This window comes from Galleria mellonella, unplaced genomic scaffold (genome assembly GCF_026898425.1).
Source record: "Galleria mellonella isolate WM207_F2 unplaced genomic scaffold, CSIRO_AGI_GalMel_v1 utg35, whole genome shotgun sequence".
In the NCBI taxonomy this organism is placed as follows: Eukaryota; Metazoa; Arthropoda; class Insecta; order Lepidoptera; family Pyralidae; genus Galleria; species Galleria mellonella.
The window spans coordinates 354,323-376,431 of NW_026442082.1; the positions used below are offsets into that span (position 1 = coordinate 354,323).

Genomic DNA, 22,109 nt, shown 5'->3' on the forward strand with positions numbered 1-22,109 from the left:
GGGGAGACTCGAGCACGACAATCACAAGACACGATTAACGCTCCGTGTTACCGCTGGCGCTCCCGCCAGTGCTCACTAACGGCGCGACACATACGCGCGTTGATGCGCGTATCCGTAGCATATACTCGTGTTTATTAACTTTCACTAACTTCGACCCTGTATACAATTGCGTCACTTATCCAGATCTCTAGGTGAGCCTGTTTATTTACACCTGACATTAATCATGTAACTAAATCTATATTCTAAATGTCGCAATTACTTTTATTGGTATAAGATGATGATGTATTGTTACGAGATACCTATATAGATGGTTAGAACTCCGTTATCAAGACGCTTGACTTGTCTGTCATTGCTAAGGTGCAGTTTTTATTTTTTATAAAATGATTTAAACCCAAGCATCGGATGTTACCTATATAGAACAGGTTGTATAAGTTAAGTAAGACTTTTGTTATTTAAAACAGGTTTTTTTTTTTTCGAAAAACAGCAAACTTCTACTTTATTTGTAGTAAATTAAATATGGGACCGACATAGAAGTAAACCCTAAAATAAAATTATCAAAAACGATTTTGAATTGGCTAGTACATTGCGTAACTAAAAAAAATGCACGAAATCTCTTTTTAGAGCCTATCAAAATATTAAAATTAGTATATACATGAAGTTAAACAGTATAGTTGGCATCGAGTATATATTGAAGTATGATATTGAAAAAAAAAAAAAACACTACTACCTTACCAAAAAATTGATTTCAAATTGTAAAATGATGATATGCAGCCTCATTTAGATTTTTTTAACGTTTCACCACTGGCTGATGTAAGAAAAGTAAGGTATTTAGAAATTGTGATGGAATAAAGAAACATACATACATGAACCCCGAATATATTACATTACTATTTTTTACACTCCTATTTTTTTATATTCATAAAAAATCCCAAAGGCCCTAAGCGTTTGAGTTACATTACTTAACTTTTTAAGTTACATAAAATGTATGCAGTCTCGAACTTGTTCTAAACAAAATTTTTATGTAAATACAGTTTAGATTTAGATATCCAGTACAACCATAGGAAGATATATGTGACTTAATGATCGAGATAAACAGTTTTAGTAGCATTAACACAATAAACTATAGATACCTATATTGTGTACATAAAAGGTCTTGGCATTAAGAAACATACAAGATATAAAATATGAACTATGTGCGTAAATAAGGAAAATAATTATATTATGATGCTCTTGATCATTTAAAGGCCTCTTGTTGGATCTGTGGACTCGACTAATTTCCTTAAAAAACACGACAGTTAAGTTTTATTTTACTTGATTCACGTAGCTACCCCTTCACATACACACTTCAGTGAGATTTACTCCTCTATAGATCTAATACATTTACCCCCTTCACATACACACTTCAGGTAGATTTACTCCTCTATAGATCTGATACATTTACCCCCTTCACATACACATTTCAGTGAGATTTACTCCTCTATAGATCTGATACATTTACCCCCTTCACATACACACATCAGGTAGATTTACTCTTCTATAGATCTGATACATTTACCCCCTTCACATACACACATCAGGTAGATTTACTCCTCTATAGATCTGATACATTTACCCCCTTCACATACACACATCAGGTAGATTTACTCCTCTATAGATCTGATACATTTACTCAGCTAACTCTCAGACTTCAAATTTTCTCAATCAACAAGTGAGCATATTGGATGCCTCGCGTCCTAATACTATAAATATTAATTCAGTTTCAGTTCTTTGATAATTTACCTTCTTACGAGAGAATATGTATTGTTTCGAATTGTGAAAAACCAAAAATTGCTAGATAAGTTTAGAGACGCTAGCAAATGCTATTGTTATCAAAATTTAAATAATTTTGATAACAATAGCATTTTCTAGTGTTATCTCATTCATTCATTCATTCATTCAACTCATTATTCAACATTATTCAAATTTAAATAAATAGCAAGTGTTATGGTACCTATTGTTATAACAATCCAACAGGGGGTGGGAGGGGGGAAAGGGATTGTTAGTAATATAGACTAAGAATCCCATTGCTAGCAATATACTCAACCAGGTCGACCTCTTCGCGGTTCCCCTTGGAAACTATCATCATCCTTCTCCTCATTGATCATCAGATTGAGATCATCCTTCATTGGTGCTCCGCCGGCGTATCCCGTTGGCGCGGGTGGGATTACCATTCCATTTTAATCCATCAAAAAAAAAACTAACTTCCCCATTGTTAGCAATATACCCTATCATGTCGACTTCCATGTGGTTTCCTATGGAAATTATGGTAGTTAATTTGAATTCATCACAATGAGCTAACTAACCCGTTTCATCCTCACCTATCACCCTCACTGGTGTCCCGCCAGTGTATATACAAATAGCGCAGGCGGGATCACTTTTTCATCCATTAAAAAAAATAAGGCAATAGAGGGCCTCTTCTAAAGTACTTTGTTTTGAAGTTGATTAAAAATATAATAGTAAATTTGGATACTCATCACTTGTACAAATACCAATACAAATACCTTAAATACAGGTTATATTTGAGGTATTCTTACGATATCACCAAAGAATTTTCAACAGTAGGTATATTAATATTAGGCCACGTGCAAATATACTAAAAGCAGCCAGTAACCATACACAATTTTAATCTTTACTAATACAGGGTTATAGGAGAAATAAATCCCAATTGTTAATTAATTATTCCAAAGTCAAATAACTTTAAGTATGTATACAGTGTAAATTTGTACACAATAATAATTTTGCTTTAGTACCTATAGCCGTGTGTGCCCCGGCTATATATAGAAACTCCTTCCTTTCCCGTGGGTGTCATAAGAGGCGACTAAGGGAGAGCGATGGATGGGCAGCAGCGTCCCTCTTAAAACATCTCTAAAAGTCTAACTGCGGTTGCCAATCCGTCTGCTAAGCATGGCAACTACTGGCAAAACTCGCCTTATGAGTATGGCGTGTGTCCAGCAGTGGACAGTTAACGGCTGAATTAATAATAATAATTGTACTTATAATTTCTTACTACTACATACAATGCTACATAAAACTGCGAATTCTCGAAGAAAATTGTCAATTAAGTAAATGAATTGTAAATTGAAATCGCTTTAGATTACTTTAAGGACCCAGAGCTAATGCATAAAATTAAAAACTTTCAACGGTTTATTATTTTCCAATAACTAAACACTAATATATCTCCAACTTTAAAATAATGAAGCTCATCAAACTCATGCTAATCAAATCAGATTGATCATTACAAAGTAACCTTATACTTTTAATATTATCAACTTTAGTAATTAATAAAATTAATCATTTACCTCTTTAGTTTTATTATAATGTAAAACAGTACCTACCTCTCCATACTGATGTGGCACATAGATATGCGGCTAATTGCTCGTTCTAGCATGTTTGTGACTCAAATATGACTGATCGAAAAAAGTGCACAAACTCTGCAGAGCAAAAAACAATTGTTCTGTTTTTTGTTCACGTCTGTATTTCACAAAAAGTTTCATTGTACTGAAATATCCAAAATTACATACAATTAAATAAAAATATCCATAACTATTTGGTCGATTAGGATTTAATTTGCCAGAAAATCTTGAAATTGAACTTGATGCATCATTCCTAGCCAGGACAAGCCTGGACCGGCATACCATGAGACGCGAAATTGTAAAGAGTAACACGCTAGGATGTTGGAGAGGTCGATTAGCTAGCCACAACCGGCCGACGACTATCGACAGACTATTCTGCCTGAAACCAGCGGGTTTACCATGAAATGAAATTCCGAAATTTCGGACTCAATTTCGTGTTTTTGTTTATATCAAAATCGGACCAATAAATGGAGTTTAATATGCCGTTCGTCATACATCCTATTATAAAAGTCCAAAGGAACAATATTTTAACATTTTTAATATTTCCAAACGGCATGAATTATGTAATTTTAACATCAAATTCGTGTTTCGTTTGGCTCCGAAATTTCGGAAAACATTTCATGGTAGGCCCTCAGGATAGGATTTTGGGATGAGATAGAGACGAGTATGGTCAGCCAGGGATGAATGTTGATGAGTTGATTAGCTGATGGCGGGAGTCCTGCCGTAAGCACATAAGATGTAATGTTTCCAAAAAATCTAATAATAATGCCATTTGCTGAAGTAACACGCGAGATTTATTATATAATTCTTATGTTTTCCTCATCTGTTAGTGTATGGGAATATTTGTCAGAAGTTGCCTTATCGTTCGTAATAAACTTATCCGGTCAGACCTCTAATTATTGCTGGTCAGAAGGCCAATAGCAATTTGCATTACATGCACCATGGCCGTGAAGCATCAATAATGAGATTGCGTGATAAATATAGTAACACGTAATAAATCGTTGTGCTTGTGACTTTATCCGCGCTGTTAGTTCCTTTAGGATCTTTTTTCAACAATGATCTATTTAGTACAATTATAAAACCTTCATCATCATCATCGTTAATATCATCTTAGACATTATCTGACTACTGCTGTATATAGGCCTTCCCCATAGACTGCCATAAGGAACGGTCGTGAGGTATCTGCATCCATTAACTCCCTGCAATTCATTTGAAGTCCTCACTCTATTTAGTGGGGGTCGTTCTATACTGCGTTTACCCATCACCACTGAAAACCTTTCTTCCCTATCCGTTGTAGGTTCTTTGAGCTATGTGACAAACCCTTTGCAAAAAATCGTTTAATATGTAAATGCTATGACAGGACTTAAGTGTGGCAATGTAGTAACAATGCGTTACCACACCACATCCTCAGCTAGCTGCTCAGCTAGCTGCTAGCTCAAGAAGCTACTAGGCATAATTCAACAGTGCAAGGGAAGTAACACTGGAAATAAAATCCTTAGGGTTACTTTAAAAAAGGGTAGTTTATGCACTCTGTACTATGCCATTATGACAGTAAGAATAATAATGTACCAATTTCGAAGAAACAACCAAGAAGGTTGTTCCAAATTAGATTCCTAAATTGGTCCAAGCCAGTTTACATCTGGAATCGGACTCGACTTTAGTCCTAGTTGTCATAACCTAATGTTTCATAATACAGGATATCCTATCTAGAGAACCAGACAATTGGTGTGATTACAAATCACTTTTAAAATAAACCTAAATAAATATAAAACAACAATTGATAGGTTATTGTTCTTGAACGAACGAACCAAGATATGTTCTACAATAATGAGCCAATTTTAATGATATATTTGTTTAATAAAAGTGTTTATAACTTCTACTTTGCTCGTATATTAATTTGGTCAAGATAAAGTCAGTTTTTTTTTTTTATTTGGGAAAATCTTGTATTATAATGTAACAATATAGCCTAAGAATTAACCGAATAAGTAAGTACTATTCTGTGATATCGATTGTAACAATAGAGGGTCTACGAACACTAAGAACTAATTGTCCATTGTTTTCCTTTGTGCCTTGTATTATTCTATCAGTATCTATCAATAAATTATACTATCGAATTTATCCTTATCACATCACAGACAATAAATGCCTCTTTGTAGAAACTTATTTGCAAATAAATATTTATTAATAGATGTTATAATTAATTATTAATACCTATTTTTATTTAGTTTTATACCCGACAAACAATATTTACAATTAACTTTTTGTCAGCTTTGTAGACGTGGATTTTAGATATAGGAAAACAAATGAATTAGATAACTTGTAGATGATGTATCAAGATAAAATATACACCAGTATTTTAAGTTATATCTTCAGGAATGCAACTGTGAAAAACGCATCGAACAAATATATACACCGACAAAATTTCTAAAAATTATTGTTTGGGGTTCAGTTACTTTTATTAAGACCTTTTATATATTTTTTTCTTGAATACCTTGTACAGACATCGTTTAGCTTCAGTTTTATTATATTAGTAACATAAAATATAACTAAAACTTAATGAGGTCAACTTTCACGTTCAATATAATTTAATTTGTTCCAATAAATTCGCCACATACTTAGGTTTATGCTGTCTATCATATAGCAGTTTGCATTCAAATATTTACACTAACAGATAATAAAGCTAGTAAAATAGATCTATACAAAGTATGCATTTAGGTCAATAATACGTACAATAGGTGTTTTCTCACGAACGACCAATTAAAGGGGAATCGACCGTTCATCAAATGGTATCGCCTTGAAACTTAGAAACAGTAAGCTTAATTGATTACCATTTGGCAAATTAAGGAATCCTCACGAAATTATATTTTAATTGAACGACGAATTTGCATCTTTAATAGATGTACCGAGTACTACCAATATAAAAGGATTGTTTTGTATGAGTACAGTATTTAAAAAAAAAATAGAAAAACATAAGGATTATTGGACAAATAAAATTAACAGATTAAGTATTTTTTTAGTATAAATAATTTTGGTTATTTATTTATGTTTGTTAAATCTTTCTCAAAATAGTATGTGGTAAAACTCAATAACGCAACAATTTACTTGCTTCTTGCTGTAATTTTACTTCTATACAATATCTAAAACATTGCATTAACTGTAAAATAATTACAAAATAAAGATTGATACTCATAACACGTATATATGAATGTCTAAACAAAAACACTATGGGCGGAAATCCCTACGTGTTATTTAGCTATTTTTACATCATTGTCTCAGTTAACTTAATTGAAATTAAATGACCGTTGATATTTAAAACATTAGTGTTATTGTAAATGTTTACTGGATTTATTTTATTCATCAAAAAATTGGCGCATTATTTGAGAATATATTTAATTTCTAAAAACATATTGAGATAATTAATTTCTCATAAACTTTTTTGTAATTTTATTTTTATTATAACTATGATAATAATCTTTATTTTTCCATACTAGTTACCACAATCAAAGTGGATTAATTAATGAGTAAATATAGAAATAGATTTTCCCATCTATCACTACAAAATCAACATTTCACATACTGATTGCTCCCGTTATCGCCAAGTACGTGATATTTTCACCTCGTTGATTATCTAATCTTAATAATATTTAAAATCGTAATGCTTAAGATTAAGGGTGAAATCCATCGGTGTCTAATACTGATAGGAGTTCCTAAGCCAAGCTTTTGTTTCTGTTTGGGTATATAAACTTCCAAATTTATATGTATACATTACACTCACAATAAAAATTCGAGACATTCGCAATAAAATTATTTTATTTAAGAAAAAATTAACAATGAAAAATACACGTAGTAGATTTTGTTACACAAAAAAAAAACAGGTTTATCCATAGCAAACCCAGTTATTTTGATTTTAAAACTAAATTACTGAATCGATTTTGATGAGATTTCTATGGGACCAATCTGAAAGTATATATATAATAAATCGCATGAAGCATTCTATGCAAGCGAAACAACAATTTTATATAGAAAATAAATTTTACAATTTGCAGCGTGTTACGCAGCCATCCGACTAGTCTAGGCGCACCATCAATACTACAGTGCCCACATCTTATTTTGTATAAAGCAATCATTCAAAATTAAACTATATATAAATAGTGTTAAGATGATTATTATATAGTTTAATTTTGATTAATAAACAATGAATTAATTTATATTTTTTTTAATCTCCCATACAAAGAAGTGTAAGGATATATAAAGAAATAAATAATATAGTTATACCTTATATCAGCAAAAACCGTAGTAGGTTAGTACTAACTGCAGGTAATTCCGCTGATACAAGCAATGCTCGATATAAACATAGTAATTACCTACTTAAATAAAAAAAATGTCATACCATGCATGATTGTTAACTTTGACCAGCAAAAACATCTGGTTAATATTTTATTGCACAGTCATTTAATGTTTCACTGCTGTTATCTTAATTTTAGTCTTATTTTTCTAATCATAAAGTCTGTTATCCTATAGCGAATGAAGCTAATACTTCGACCTTGCAGCTTTATGACGAAAAATTTTTGAATAAACAAAAGCATATATATCTAAATTCCTAAAAGCATCTAATTGATAGCTTCATTTTCTACCAGAATGCATATAATAGGTATTACATTATGTAGTATAAAATTTAAATAGTATACTCGTTAGCAATCAAAGTTATAAATCCTCTTTTAGCCATGTTTTCTACTAAAATGTTCTTCAGGTGGTCACGCAGTTGAACCAGACGGGGACAGAATATTTAAAATTGTAATTTCACTCATAAATATTATTCGACCTCATAAAAGTTGTTTTTACCACGAATCATACTTACTGGACATAGTCCGAAGGTCGGTAAGCATGCATAATTCAATACAAAATTGAATCAAATTACATTGTTGATATATGCGCAATGGATATTATTATAATGTTTATGAATATATAACAAATAAACATGCCCACGTGAATTAGAATAAAAAATATCTTAGTTAATCTAGGGCATAAGTCATCCGTTGCGGCTTCATTGGCCGGCTTTCTCGCTGGCCGCTAAGACATTCGATAGACAAAACTAATTGCTTTTGCAAGACACGAATATAATTAAGACAGAGAGAAGAAGACGGACACAATTTACGACAAGAAATTGGTATTCTTATTTATAAACCTCACGACGTCCAAATTCCGACCCTTCGACCTTTTGAATGGTCCTTCGAGCCGGATTTGAACTAGCGACCTCTGTCTCTACTAGAAATGTAGACAGAACTTCATCCCTGTATCAAATCTCTAAATACCTAGTATAAAACACTCACTGTCGCAACAAATCACTGTCCGCGTTTTATTTGCTGACTTCTACTGAACCACGCTGGCATTTCAACATTTTCTCGTATTTAATGTCTCTACAATACACCATAATCGTCAGTGGCTCCATTCTCATGAAAACAAATCGCCGAAGCTGACAAATTATTCGATCTAAGTTGTATTCAAAATTTGTAACAACAAATTACTTGTCAATCGAGAGACAAACAGTGTTTCCAGTTATATTTCTCTGTATTTTGTTACTTTATAATAATACAAATTTAATTTTTAATGCAAAAACGATTAGATGAAATTACTGTTGAATTAAATTCAAAGTCGAGCTACACATTCCATTTCCTAATTGATTACTTTATTTCGTTACTAAGTTTTTTTTTATTCAACTTAGAATGGCAAACAAGCTGACGGCCCACCTGATGGAAAATGGTAACCGTCACCTATAGACATGAGTAGTACCATAGACATAACAGAGGATAATGTTTCACCCATGATACCCCCCATGCGGTGCCATTCCTGAGAACTCAGGTGTTATTCCTCCGTACCCAGTAAATTCACGCCATATCCCACCCTTCAAACTGAAACACAGCCATGCAAACACAACTGCTTTACGGTTGAAACACGAATGGGACAGAGGTACCCAAGCAATCGACTTTTGTACAAAGTCTCTGGTAAAATAAAATACTACGTAGTATAAAACAGCCGATTCCTGTCTGTCTGTACCTATGTAGTACCTTAGATCTTTAAAACTACGCAACAAATTTTGATGCGGTTTTTTTATAGAGTGATTCAAGAGCAAGGTTTATAAGGTTTAAACGTGCATAATATAGTAGAGGAACACTGATAATTTTAGAGGTTTCTAATGTAATGTCGTAATGTAACAGGGAGCCGGCGGCGCTATTTAGTATCAGCATTGTACCTGTGCGAAGCCAGGGCGGGTCGCTACTTTAATTATAAATATTTAGTCAGTGTCACAAACAACTCTTATCTGGAACTAAATGACTCTTTGACTTTAACTATTACAGAATAATTTGTTAAATTGTAAGATAACAACATTGTAAATAATTCATAGATTTATAATTATGTGATCCCAGTAATATACTTAATTACGCAAAATGAAATCCAAAACGTTAGCATCATTTTAAAAGGGAAAAATACCACATTAACATTACGCGAGTCGGGAGGCGTAACATTTTTTTTCATTTTATTAGTATATTATAATCATCATTTAATGTTATTTCTGTATATATTATTTGTTTTGTATAGCTATATGTTATTAGTTGTTATTTTCTTTATCTATGCCAATAGTGAAGTACCGCGTTCGTAATTCACTGTTCATCCCTGTTCAAGGTTGAATGATAGAGAATGTTACTAGCATTAGATCCGCCTATTGGGTCATATTTTCTTTGGTTAATAAAGTTATTTAAATAAATAAAGTTAAAATAATTTTTCACTCAAGAAAATTCTGTCCTAATATATTTTATAGCTTGTGTAGATTTATAATTCCACTTACTCGTACGGCTGACGACTTCGATTTCACTCTGTATAAGAATTTGCCGTCGCTATTGGTGTCGTCTACTGTCGGCCCCTGGATAATTCAGAAAATACATTAAAGGATTAGATTGATTGAAAACGCGATCTATCTGAGCGAAGTGAAAAGCATTCTGTATTATAAAAGAATAATCAAAATAACACAATTATATCGTATCAATATCTTGTTTTCAATCGCTTTCAAAACAGGAGGAAATTCTTAATTTAGTTGAATTTTTTTTATGTTTATTACCTTAAAACTCGAAAACTCTTTTTTTGTTTGAAAGGATATGCTTACAGATTGGTCTCATAGAAATTTATTAAAAACAGTCCAGTAGTTTGGATTTTAAATAAAAATAACTAATTTAGCCACGATTTAATTTGGTATTTTTATGGAAAAAAGCTACTTGTCTTTTTTACCTGTATTACCTGTGTAGTAATGGTAGGCTCTTCTAATTAGTCTCTAAAAAGAAGGAAGATTGCAATTATGCACGAGTATATATATATATTTTTTCGTTTATCATGTTATTTGTTTAACAAAACCTTAATACATGCTTATCGGTATTAGTGTTATAACATACTATCAATTAGTGATCGATGCTATCAATACAAACTTAATTATTCAAGGATTTAACAATTCAAAACAATAATATCAAATTTTATCAGTATGTGACTAAATATGATTTTTATCTCACTGTAACTTAGTCGTACTAATAAATATTAACTGAATTGCTATTATAAACAGTATAGTAAGTTCACATCAAATTTGTGGTTATCTCATAACTTTAATATTACGTAAATATATATCTACCATCGACGTATCTTCCAATTTGAGAGTAGTCTTAAGTGGGCAGCGAATGATATCGGACTGGTACGGTCAATATCATAAAAAACTGGATCGTAACTAATTGTGCAGTGATAAGTTTCAATTGGCTTCTATGGTGAGTTTATATTTTGATTATTTCCAATTATTTGCTCCACAAAGTATGTGCTGGAACTAATTATTCTTCATCGATTTATCTCTTACCTATTGTAAACATGAAATTGATCACAGCACGCAGGTGATAGCGTAACATTTTCACGGATTACGGAGAGTGCCGAACGTCAGATTATTTGAAAATCATATGTGATATAATATCATACACCTGTAATATTAAATCTTATATATTTTTATTACATGTAATATAATTTAGTATTAAAATAACTTCAATTTTCTCTGAATTAGTATAATTGATTAAAAGATGAAACATTTTGGTCTATTTCCGCATTATAAAAGAAGTGAAATCGAATTGAAAACCTGTTTTAAAATTTCCTAACTAATATGTTAAATGTGAAAATGAATCGTTTCTTTGCTACCTTAGTGCTTTAGCGGCCCAACCAATCCTCACGAAGTTTGGCATACACGTACTTTTTACTTCGAGCAAGCCACATGAACGAAATCGCGGGTAAAAGCTAGTTATAAATGTTCTCTCTGAAGTACAATTTTATTTCTATTTGTAGTTAACTTAAGTATTACCTATTAAAATTATAAAAAACCTATATTAAAATAGAAGATATAAATGTAAATATCTTTCAATTTGTAAATTTTGATTATGGCGTTAATGTACTTTATATATAACACTAAAAATCGCATCAAATTCTTTTAAAATATATTTCTATCCGTAAAAGTCGTGATGTATAATCGTAATTATTTCTAATAATGAAAATTAAGTAAATAAACCCACACGGCAAATGGCCTATTCATTGTAAAGATAATCGTCAAAGAATGATCGAAGTTATTGCTTAAGAATACTACATTTGTTTTATCCTGTTTGAAGTCAGAAAATATAATAATCGTTTTTTTATGTAACTTAAAATGGGCACAACCTGACGGCCCACCTGATAGAAAATATTAACCGTCGCCTATAGACATAAGGATACTGGATTACCATGGACATAACAAAGTATACTGTTTCGCCCATGATGCCCCCATGCGTTGCCATTCCTGAGGCCTAAGGTGTTATTCCTCTGTACCTTGTAAATTTACTGCCATATCCCTACTTTCAAACCGAAACACAGCTATGCAAATACAATTGCTTTACGGTAGGAACACGAATAGGACAGAGATGCCCAAGCAAACTACTTTTGTACAAAGTCCCCCTTTGGTCATCGTAAAGCAGTACATTTATATCATCTTTGAATAGACTGCAAAGCGGATATTATGACTTATTTAAGTGTCATATATGTCCAGTCACGTGCAGTTGTATTAGTATGTAAACACTTTACTACACGTGTCTCAATAGGTTTACAGAGAATTGCAGACGTATTTTTTTTTTATTTAAATAAATGTTTAACGTTACAAGTACACCAATGAACGACGAAATATAAAATTTAAACTTAGAACGCGGAATCGAAGTTCAATTAAATTTTGCATCGTAACAGGCATTTTTGCTCCGCATAAAAAAACGGTAGCATCAATCGTCACTAAATTATTATGAAACATTTGAGTAAAGCCTATCAATTGTAAACAGAATTATGAAAATCAGTTGAAATTTGAGAAGCTCATCTCGTAACATAGTCATAAAATAAAAATTAAGACGAATTTAAAACTCCTTTAAGAGGTCACAGACACAATATTTAAAATTTATAGACTAGCTAGGTGTAATTCGCGGCTTTACTTGCGCGAATTAGTATATAAAGAATTCTATGTACTAAGTTAGGCTATTTATTTATTAAACTTTAATATACCTAGAAAATGTAAATGGCGGACTTAATACCTTATAGCATTATCTACTAGTCGACCATAGACAGGAATAACAGAAAATCTAATTGATCTACCCGTTTACAAAATTTCATTCAAATCCGTTTAGTAGTTTTTGCGTGAAAGGCTAACAAATATCCATCCAACCGTTCATTTTTACAAACTTTCGCATTTCTTATATTAATAGTATTCAAAGACAAATAACCTTATGTTTTAGTTTATATATCACTGAATTTCACTGTCATTTATATGGATTTGTAGCTGCATTATTTATACCTATTGAAAATCAATCGAGTCATGCTATTTATTTATATCAAATCGCCTTATAGCGTACCACTGTTCTAGTAACTGTAAACAGTGCCTGTATCACTTTAACGTATCATACTTTCAGATCCACTACAAAGTTAGAATATTCGATAAATACTACTACAACTGGCAACTGATTAATATTATAAATATCAATATGAAAGTTTTTAGTATAATGGAGTAGAGTTGGTGTTATTTTTAGCCACTCATAATCTGATGCGATAAAAAGTTTAAAATTTTAATCGATTGAATAACTAAGATCTATAAAATATTCAGACGTTTATTATCTTAGATTTGAATTCCATAAAACTTATCAATCTAAGCGAGCGAAGATAATTACCGAATTAATTTAGATATCGTTGTTTTTAAAGAGGTTTTGTTGTCCCCTAAACTTTTTAAGTAGCAATATAAAGACCTTAGATTATATAGATAGAGTGTCTCCATAGAAATGGTGTAGCGGGTGATCAGGGGCGGCGGTAGTCACTTACCATCAGGTGATGACTTACCATCTGCATGCTCGTTTGCCCCCTATGCTGTAAAAAAAATCTTCGAGAAAAACGGGTCAACTTTTGCGTGATAATATTTTGTCTTATAAATTCTGCATCTTTTTAATGCGTAAACACTAATTTTATTTATTTAATAATACGTCAAGATACATTTTATGCGTAAGTATATAGAATACTAACAAAAAAGTTAACTAATTGACAATTAGCTGACAAGAAGTTGACCTGTTTTTGAGGCTCGAGGTTCTATCTATATAATCTAAGATAAAGACATATTTCTGTTAGTGCTAGCTAGCGCATGGCGACATGCCAGTGCCTTTCTAACGTACAAACTAATATTTTTTTTGTCTGAGTAAGACAAAGTTCCTTATTACTTTCTATGTAATATTTTGTCGTATATAATGTACACCATGGACTGTTCCTCGTCTTTACAAGACTTTTTGTCTTTGGCGCATAAAATCTTTACACACGGTTCATATATCTTTTCTGAACTGACTGTTAGATTACATTTTCAACCGATTTCAAAAAGAAGGATGTTTTCAACTCGGTTGTATATTCCATTTAATATCTCTTCTCTACTACTACCTACTCATTGTTGACTAAATACTCTAGTTAAACATTGGGTGTTAAATATGTCACATGTACTCTAGGTACATTTTGTTATTATCTAAAGTGTATTATAAGATAGAACGGAATAACAAAATGCAGATAGCCCGAAACATACAATCTATAAATACCTACTATCTACTTTTCCCTCATTACCTTCCTCTTATCTTTAAACTTGATTCATCACTAGCCGTATCCCACGCCAGTTTTCATCGTGATATTAAATAGCCTATAACCTTTTTAATATAGCGTATTCAACCAAACAAACTCTTCCACATTATTATATTATTATAGATTACTGGGAATTAAAGTGAAAAGTACCTAAATGGAAATTCCATATCTTCGAGCTCCAATAATATAAACAGTAACCGTTGCGAAATGCAATTAATTATTGTTATCAACTCTATTTATCAAATAAACTGCGAAGTACCTATTTCAAATGTGATTCAAGATATAAATAAAGTTTATGCAAGTAAACAGAATTTGTAAATGATGAAATGACGAAGTCTGCAACTTTTGCAAATTTGATCGTCCATTTTGCAATATAGTCTCTCATTGTTATTATACAGGCAGTCGAGTATAACGATTGGCTAAATTCTGTTTGCATAATGGATTCTCAATAGCCAAAAATCTGAACTGTATGTATAAAACACTGTCGTTATCATTACTGATTGTGTACGCCTGTGGGAATAATATAAATGTATTACCATTTAACAATGATGTATAACCACAACGCTTCCTGTGGTTAATAGTAGAAACTATAAAAATCAATCTATATATATATATATATATATATATATATATATATATATATATATATATATATATATATATATATATATATATATATATATATATATATATATAAATTAAATCGGAACTATGATTGTTTCTTTTTTTTTTTCCAAACGATTTCCTATAGAATTCTAAAGTCGCCTGATTGGGGGGAAAGGGAATGTTAGCAATGGAGTTTGACATCCCCATTACTAACTATATGCCCTATTAAGTCGACCTCCACGTGGTGCCCTCTGAAAATCATCGTGAACAATTGTTGAATTCGTCACGATGGGCTAACTGACCTACATCATCCTCACCTATCATCCTTCACTATACCGATAGCGCAAGTGTGGTTATCATTCCATTATCACCCATTAAAAAAAAAGTCGCCTGATTGGTACTCATTGTTAAATGACGTATGAACTGTTAAGTATGCGGTTTTGACTGACAGACATACACGCAAATCTTTTAACAAAAATAATTTTCTCTTAGTATGATAGTTATGATTATCCCATGACCTATATTCGTTCTAATTTACTTAGAATATCAGTTCTATTTAAGAATCATACATTGCAAAATTTGAATCTTGCAATGTTTTTTTTATATTGTAAACTTCCTCATATGTATATCTCAGTATTTGTTTTTTTATACAATGTGATGTTAATTCATAAAATTTGCTATTGCTTTCAGGTAGAAGAATCAGGGCAAAATGTGTCCCATTTGGCCCCTTCACCTCATCATTATATACCTACTAGCACTGTGTCCACTATGGGTAATATGTCAGGCCATGCCCAACCTTATAGCTACATTTACGCCGAATAACATCACAGTTCACATGGACGATAGTGAATACGTAAACCTCACAATTACAGGTAAGTCCTTAATATGTTTTAATAGAATTTAATGAAAGTATAAACAAAGAAATAAATGGCCCGAACTTAATACAGTTTACTAATGTCCAATAGTAGTACAAATTAAGAATTGATTGATTAATTGTTCGTATATTTCAATTTCCCGTGTGGTCCTGGCATAGAATAGCCCCCCCCCCCCTCCTTTCCTTTCCCTTGGGTGTCGAAAGAGGCGACTTAGGGAGGGTGAGGGATGGGCAACAGCGTCCCTCTTAAAACATCTCTAAAGCCTAACTGCGGTTGCCAATCCGCCTGGCAAGCGTGGCACCTACTGGCCAAACCCCTCTAGGGGGAGGCTTATGTCCAGCAGTTAAAAGCTGATATGATGATGTTTCGATTTGTTGCTTACACTTTTTACACACACTACACTTAGAGTATTTCTGTGATCATTTCAACAAAACTTGGTTACTTTTTCATTAATTCTATAAAAAAAGATCGTAAATCAGTGTATTTAATTCAATTCCTCACTGAAATATGGCTCAACTCGCGTATTTCGTCTTGCAAGGAGAGGACAAGGTGCCAAGTTCATAGTAAAAGCACTTCAGTTGTCACCATTTCTACATACAGTTTTCTATATCATATGTATACCGTATAATAGTACTGCCTTCTTCAGGAAAAAAAAGCACAACTGCTATTGTGTTTTTTTCTGAAGTCACTCGGTTTAATTTATTTTTTTATCATTATTTTCCATTACGGGAGAGTTATTCGAATTAACATAATGCAAATTTTATCGTATTCACCAGATTTGAATTTACGACGTTTGCGGTCTATAAATCGAGGCAGTGTATGCACTATTGGGTCACAACGCTCTCGATTTTGATTGCTAGAGTTAAATAAAACATGATGCACTTTTGCTTGCTTAAAAAATAGTTTGTGATAATTATATCAAAGAATCTTAGAAAAATTTAATTTTTCTTCAACATTCGAGAATGTTTCTCTTGATTTCACAAAATTTTGATTTATGCCTTTTTTCATTTTAGTTAACAGATCTTATTTTTTATCAATACATTATTTTCAGGATCTGATATGCAAGTGGACGACAAATTCAAATTAGAAACAGACAGAGATCACGTGGCATCAGCAGAATGGAACTCAACGTTTAGTATAGCGGACGAAAACTATAGCAGTAATTGGCAAGGAAAAGTGAGAGTCAATGGCAAATTCATAGGTAAGCATATTTCATAAAATTTTAGATTTTCTTAAATTACAGTTTATAAAGGAAGAGAACCAACGTGATTATTAAGTTAAAATATAATATTTTATTTAGAGTTATACAGAATATACGTGATGCGTATATGTGATGCCCGTCGTATTATTAGTAGCTACTCCTGAGGAGTAAGATGTTTGCATTCATAATTTTAAATTTCACTACTTTCAAACCGTAATACAGTTATTCATACATAGTTGCTTAGCGTTAAAAGCTTTAGTGGAACAGTGCCACCCAATCAAAAGATTTTTATACATTTTCTGTTTAGTATATATTTAGATTCATAAACATAATTTCAACAGGTAGAACAAATGTGACCGTACACGCAATCCGTAACGGCGCATCGAATCCAGTGCAAGGTAATCTACAAGTGACAGTGATACGTCCGGTGCGGGTCATAGATACAATATTCACGAGCAGTGTTGCCACACTTGTGAGTATTTTAAGACATAACTGTCTTAATATCCATGTCTAAAAAATTCAAATTTTAAGCAATTGACAAATGCAATTAAAAAATTACCAATTGATAATTGAGAAATATTACTTCTGTGATGTAACTAGAAATATACTCACTCGAATAGTAGAAAGATATGGGTTCAAATCCCACTGAAACGAGGAATCGGAAAGTAAAGTTTCAGTCTGTTAACTATTTAAAAATATTACATTTTAGAATTATTTTAGTTTGAAAAATTGTAACGAAATTACTGGGAATTAATCACAACAATATATGTATTTCTAATAACACCAACAATCTATAACGATTATCTTTAGTTAAATATAAGCTAAATATATATAATTTGACAGATCTATATTTGATTGACAGGTGTCCATAATCTTCATTAACTTTGGGTGCGCAATGCACTGGCCGACAGTGAAGGAGGTGTTGAAAAAGCCCATTGGGCCCGGTATAGGCATGATCGGACAGTTCCTGTTTATGCCACTTGTGAGTATATAATACTAGCTGTTTTACGCGGTTTTATCCTTGAATCATTATATAAGTAATCCTCTATATTAAATTATAGAATATGTGCAAACTAAATACCAAATTTAATTTAAATCCATTTAAATATTTTTAATATCAAAATCGTAATTTTCAGTTTCCGCTTATCTGTGTATTTTCTGTTTATTTTATAGCAATATAAAATCACTTTTTCGATAATCAGGAATAATCAAGATTGTTTTAAGAACGGTCTTGTCCCTTACCTCTTATTCATAAAGTCTAATCTTACATTTTTGTTATATTTAAAATAAAAAAAAATATCAATAATTAAAAGGATCACACATCAATGATCATTATGTATATAATTATTAAATGTTTTTATGAATGAGACAGTTAATGTATATACATTTTTTTATTTCTTCTATATATATTTTGCTTATTAATTAATTCTATGAGTGGCTCCACAGATGTCATTCGGTTTAGGTTTCCTAATATTCCCGGACAAACCCGAAATGCGGCTGGGCATGTTCTTCACGGGTGTGTCTCCGGGCGGAGGTGCTTCTAACATTTGGACCTTCATCCTCGGTGGAAACTTGAACCTTTCATTAGCCATGACATCACTGTCTACATTCGCTGCCTTTGGTAAGCTCGCTTTTCCAAATAAATAACCACAAAATTTTACAGAACATAGAGATGTTATGATTCTTGGCAAGGAGGAGTAGAAGTTCATTTAAATTATTTGAATAAACTAGAATATATTGTAATATGAGCATTTATACGGTCAGAAAGAGGTCGACCTAAAACCAGTCTGCTGTAATTTAAAGTTGTTAAACTCCTCTTTCAATATACTAAATTACTGTGAACCACACGAGATTTTCGATTAAAAATTAGACATCGTAATCTGTTTCTAATTATAATAATATCAACTAACAACATCACACAAAAACCCTACTTTTTGAAGTCGATCGAATACCTACACGCTGTTTGCACATTTTATATTTTTTGGATGGGTAATGGCAACCCCGCTCGCACTCACGGTGTACATTGGCGAGGCACCAATGAGGATTGATAGGTGAGAATGAAAAGGCAGGTCAGTATAGCCCATCGTTGGTGAATACACCTGGAATTCAGCACTATGGTTTCCAGGGGGGACCATGTGGAGGTCGACCTGACAGGGTATATTGCTAGCAATAGCGCTGGTAGTCCGCATTACAAAAAATCCCCATCCTCCCTAGCACATGTTATGTTACCTAATAATTACGTCAGTCGCTATTTTAAACTAAATCACAATACCGATTTTCCTATTCTTTTCGCAGGTTTAATGCCTATGTGGTTGTTCTCTCTCGGCCAAGTGGTGTTCCGTAACGCGAACATCGTGGTTCCGTACCAGCGTATCGGAACGTTCGTGGTCGGACTTATAGTGCCGCTGGCCATCGGCCTCTGCATGCAGCGCTGGACCCCGAGACTGGCCGCCTTCATGGTCAGGATCCTGAAGGGATTCTCCACAACGTTACTTCTATTCATCATTGTATTCGCCATTGCCACGAACTTGTATATCTTCGAGCTGTTCACATGGCAAGTAAGTACAGATTTTTTTTATATAACTAGAATTGGCAATCAAACCTTGATGGCCCACCTGAAGAAAAGTTTAAATAAATAACATCATAGATATTACAAAATACACTGTGACGCTCTTGATGCATTACCATTCCAGAGTTCTATTTTGTTACTTTGTAATTTTACAGACATATCCCACCTTTCGATTTGGAATACAACAATGTAAGCACAGTCGCTTGACTACAAAAACATGAGTTAGATACAGGTATACACGCAAACTACTTTTGACCACTTAAGACAATCCGCCCATCAGTTTACTGGTATTGGTACTGTTAACTCTGAGTAAGCTAAGTGAGAGTTTATTGTAGACTATCAGATCTCTTTAGTCGAGTATACACTCGTAAATATTATATTTTAATAATAAGTAATAGACAAAAGTGTGATATGGTTCATATATTTTAAAGCTGGCTGATTACACAAAACACTAAAGTTTTTTTTTTTTTTTTAATGCAATAGCACGATGCATTGACTCCTTAGTCATATGATGGTAAGCAATTATGAAATCTATCTGGGTTGCATTTGCAACGAAAGGTTGCATCTAACCTGCGGTCCTTACTGTACCAGTTTATATAAACTCTTTTTCACGTCTCTCTTGAAAATGTTCAAGTTTTACTTGATACAGCAAACAGTTCTGGCAGAGAATACCATGACTTGATATATGACACAGATGCTGCTGACTTTTTGGCTATTATATGAATCTCATCAAATGTATTGATATGTATATATTTACCTACAAAAACTTTAAGTGGATATTTCCAATTACAGATAATAGTAGCGGGCATTGGTATCCCGTGGCTCGGATACGCGTTCGGGTATGCACTAGCGCGTGTGTTGAAACAGCCGCATGCCGACGCGCTCGCCATCTCCATAGAGACCGGCGTGCAAAACACGGGCATTGCCATCTTCTTGCTAAGATATGCGCTCGAGCAGCCAGAGGCTGATCTCACCACAGGTGACGATGTTTCTCCCATTTAATTTAAAATTGCTTCATTTATTAAAAAATAATAATAAATAAAACTGCTTCTTAAAAAAAATTAATCAGCATACATTAATGAACATTAATTTCCCTCAAACACCATTAAATAGGAGGATAGCTGATCATTATCAGTTATCCTCTTTAGGATGGTTAGGATAGGTTTAGGATAGGTTTTAGGTGGTAGAGCCACGCTGTAATACCATATGGTATTGCAGCACTTTACACCCTCACAGAATACCGACGCTAAGTGGTTGCACTTTCAGTGCGATCACATTCCGTACGGTGAGTGAGGGAGTCGAGGCCCATCCCATACCCATCCCACACCCATCCCTTTCCTATTCCTAAAATCCTTTCCCCAACCCCGTCCCCCTATCTTACAACACGCAACCATGGCAGTGGAATTAAAAAAAAATAGCATACCCCAGGGAGGTACCAGTAACCATGTTGCTGGAGAATCCTCTCTCGAGCAACCACGCTCGGGCTGCCCTGCGTATTCTGGGGGGGGGCAAAATTCCGCTCTTTATTTCTACGGCATCCCCTTGTCAATGTGAGCTTCTGCAATATCAGGGGATTACATAACCTAAACGCTGTCCACCACCACTTAGAAACGGCGCGGCCGGCATTGCTCTTTCTAACGGAGACACAGATATCCTCTACGAAACTTCGTAAATACCCGGGCTATTGAACATTGTTTTGTTTCGCGTGCCGGTGTATATATCTGCTGTTTCTTGAAGGTACGGACCTGTCTATTTTAGACTAAGGTCCCACAGTAACATCGAAACCGACCAACTCATTGAGCACGTCCAAATGGCTATAGATTTGCTCGAACAGATTCCTTCCGCTGAAGTCGTGATTCTTGGCGATTTTAATGCCCACCATACCGAATGGCTTGGTTCACGTACAACCGACTATGCGGGAAGATCTGTTCATGACTTTGCTTTGGCTTATGGTCTTTACGCGAATACCTGATGTGTTGGACCATTCACCTTCACTTTTGCTTATGTGATTTCCGTCGAATGGATCGTCGGATCACAGTCTGGAGGTGCCTCTCATGAGTCCGATTCCACCACGTTCCACGGGTAGACTCGTGTCTGGCACTACAGGTCAGCGGACTGGGATGAGATGCGGATTTTTTTCGCATCTTACCCATGGAGGCGGGTTTGCTTCCCACTGGATGATCCTGACGCCATTGCCGATTCCATTGCTGATGTGGTGCTTCAGGGAATGGAATTATTTATTCCTAACTCTGTGGTGCCCGTATCCCAGCCCTGGTATG

At 33.4% G+C, this 22,109-nt stretch overlaps 1 protein-coding gene across 3 annotated transcripts in view; it reads left to right on the forward strand.

Annotated features, from left to right (window-relative positions):
- The window catches only part of LOC113514278 (sodium-dependent organic anion transporter-like), a 33,161-nt gene that overhangs the window by 2,337 nt on the left and 8,715 nt on the right, over positions 1-22,109 (forward strand). Inside the window, exons 1-8 of one of the 3 annotated variants that reach the window (XM_026898321.3) lie at positions 46-191; positions 15,876-16,057; positions 17,112-17,261; positions 17,603-17,733; positions 18,124-18,243; positions 18,708-18,882; positions 19,557-19,819; positions 20,623-20,809. In XM_026898321.3, the coding sequence (XP_026754122.2) occupies positions 15,895-16,057; positions 17,112-17,261; positions 17,603-17,733; positions 18,124-18,243; positions 18,708-18,882; positions 19,557-19,819; positions 20,623-20,809 (1,189 nt within the window). In that variant the 5' untranslated portion in view covers positions 46-191; positions 15,876-15,894. Of the gene's footprint in view, positions 1-45; positions 192-11,051; positions 11,195-15,875; positions 16,058-17,111; positions 17,262-17,602; positions 17,734-18,123; positions 18,244-18,707; positions 18,883-19,556; positions 19,820-20,622; positions 20,810-22,109 lie in introns of those variants that run through there. The other 2 variants (XM_052896916.1, XM_052896915.1) reach the window with 2 other exon arrangements.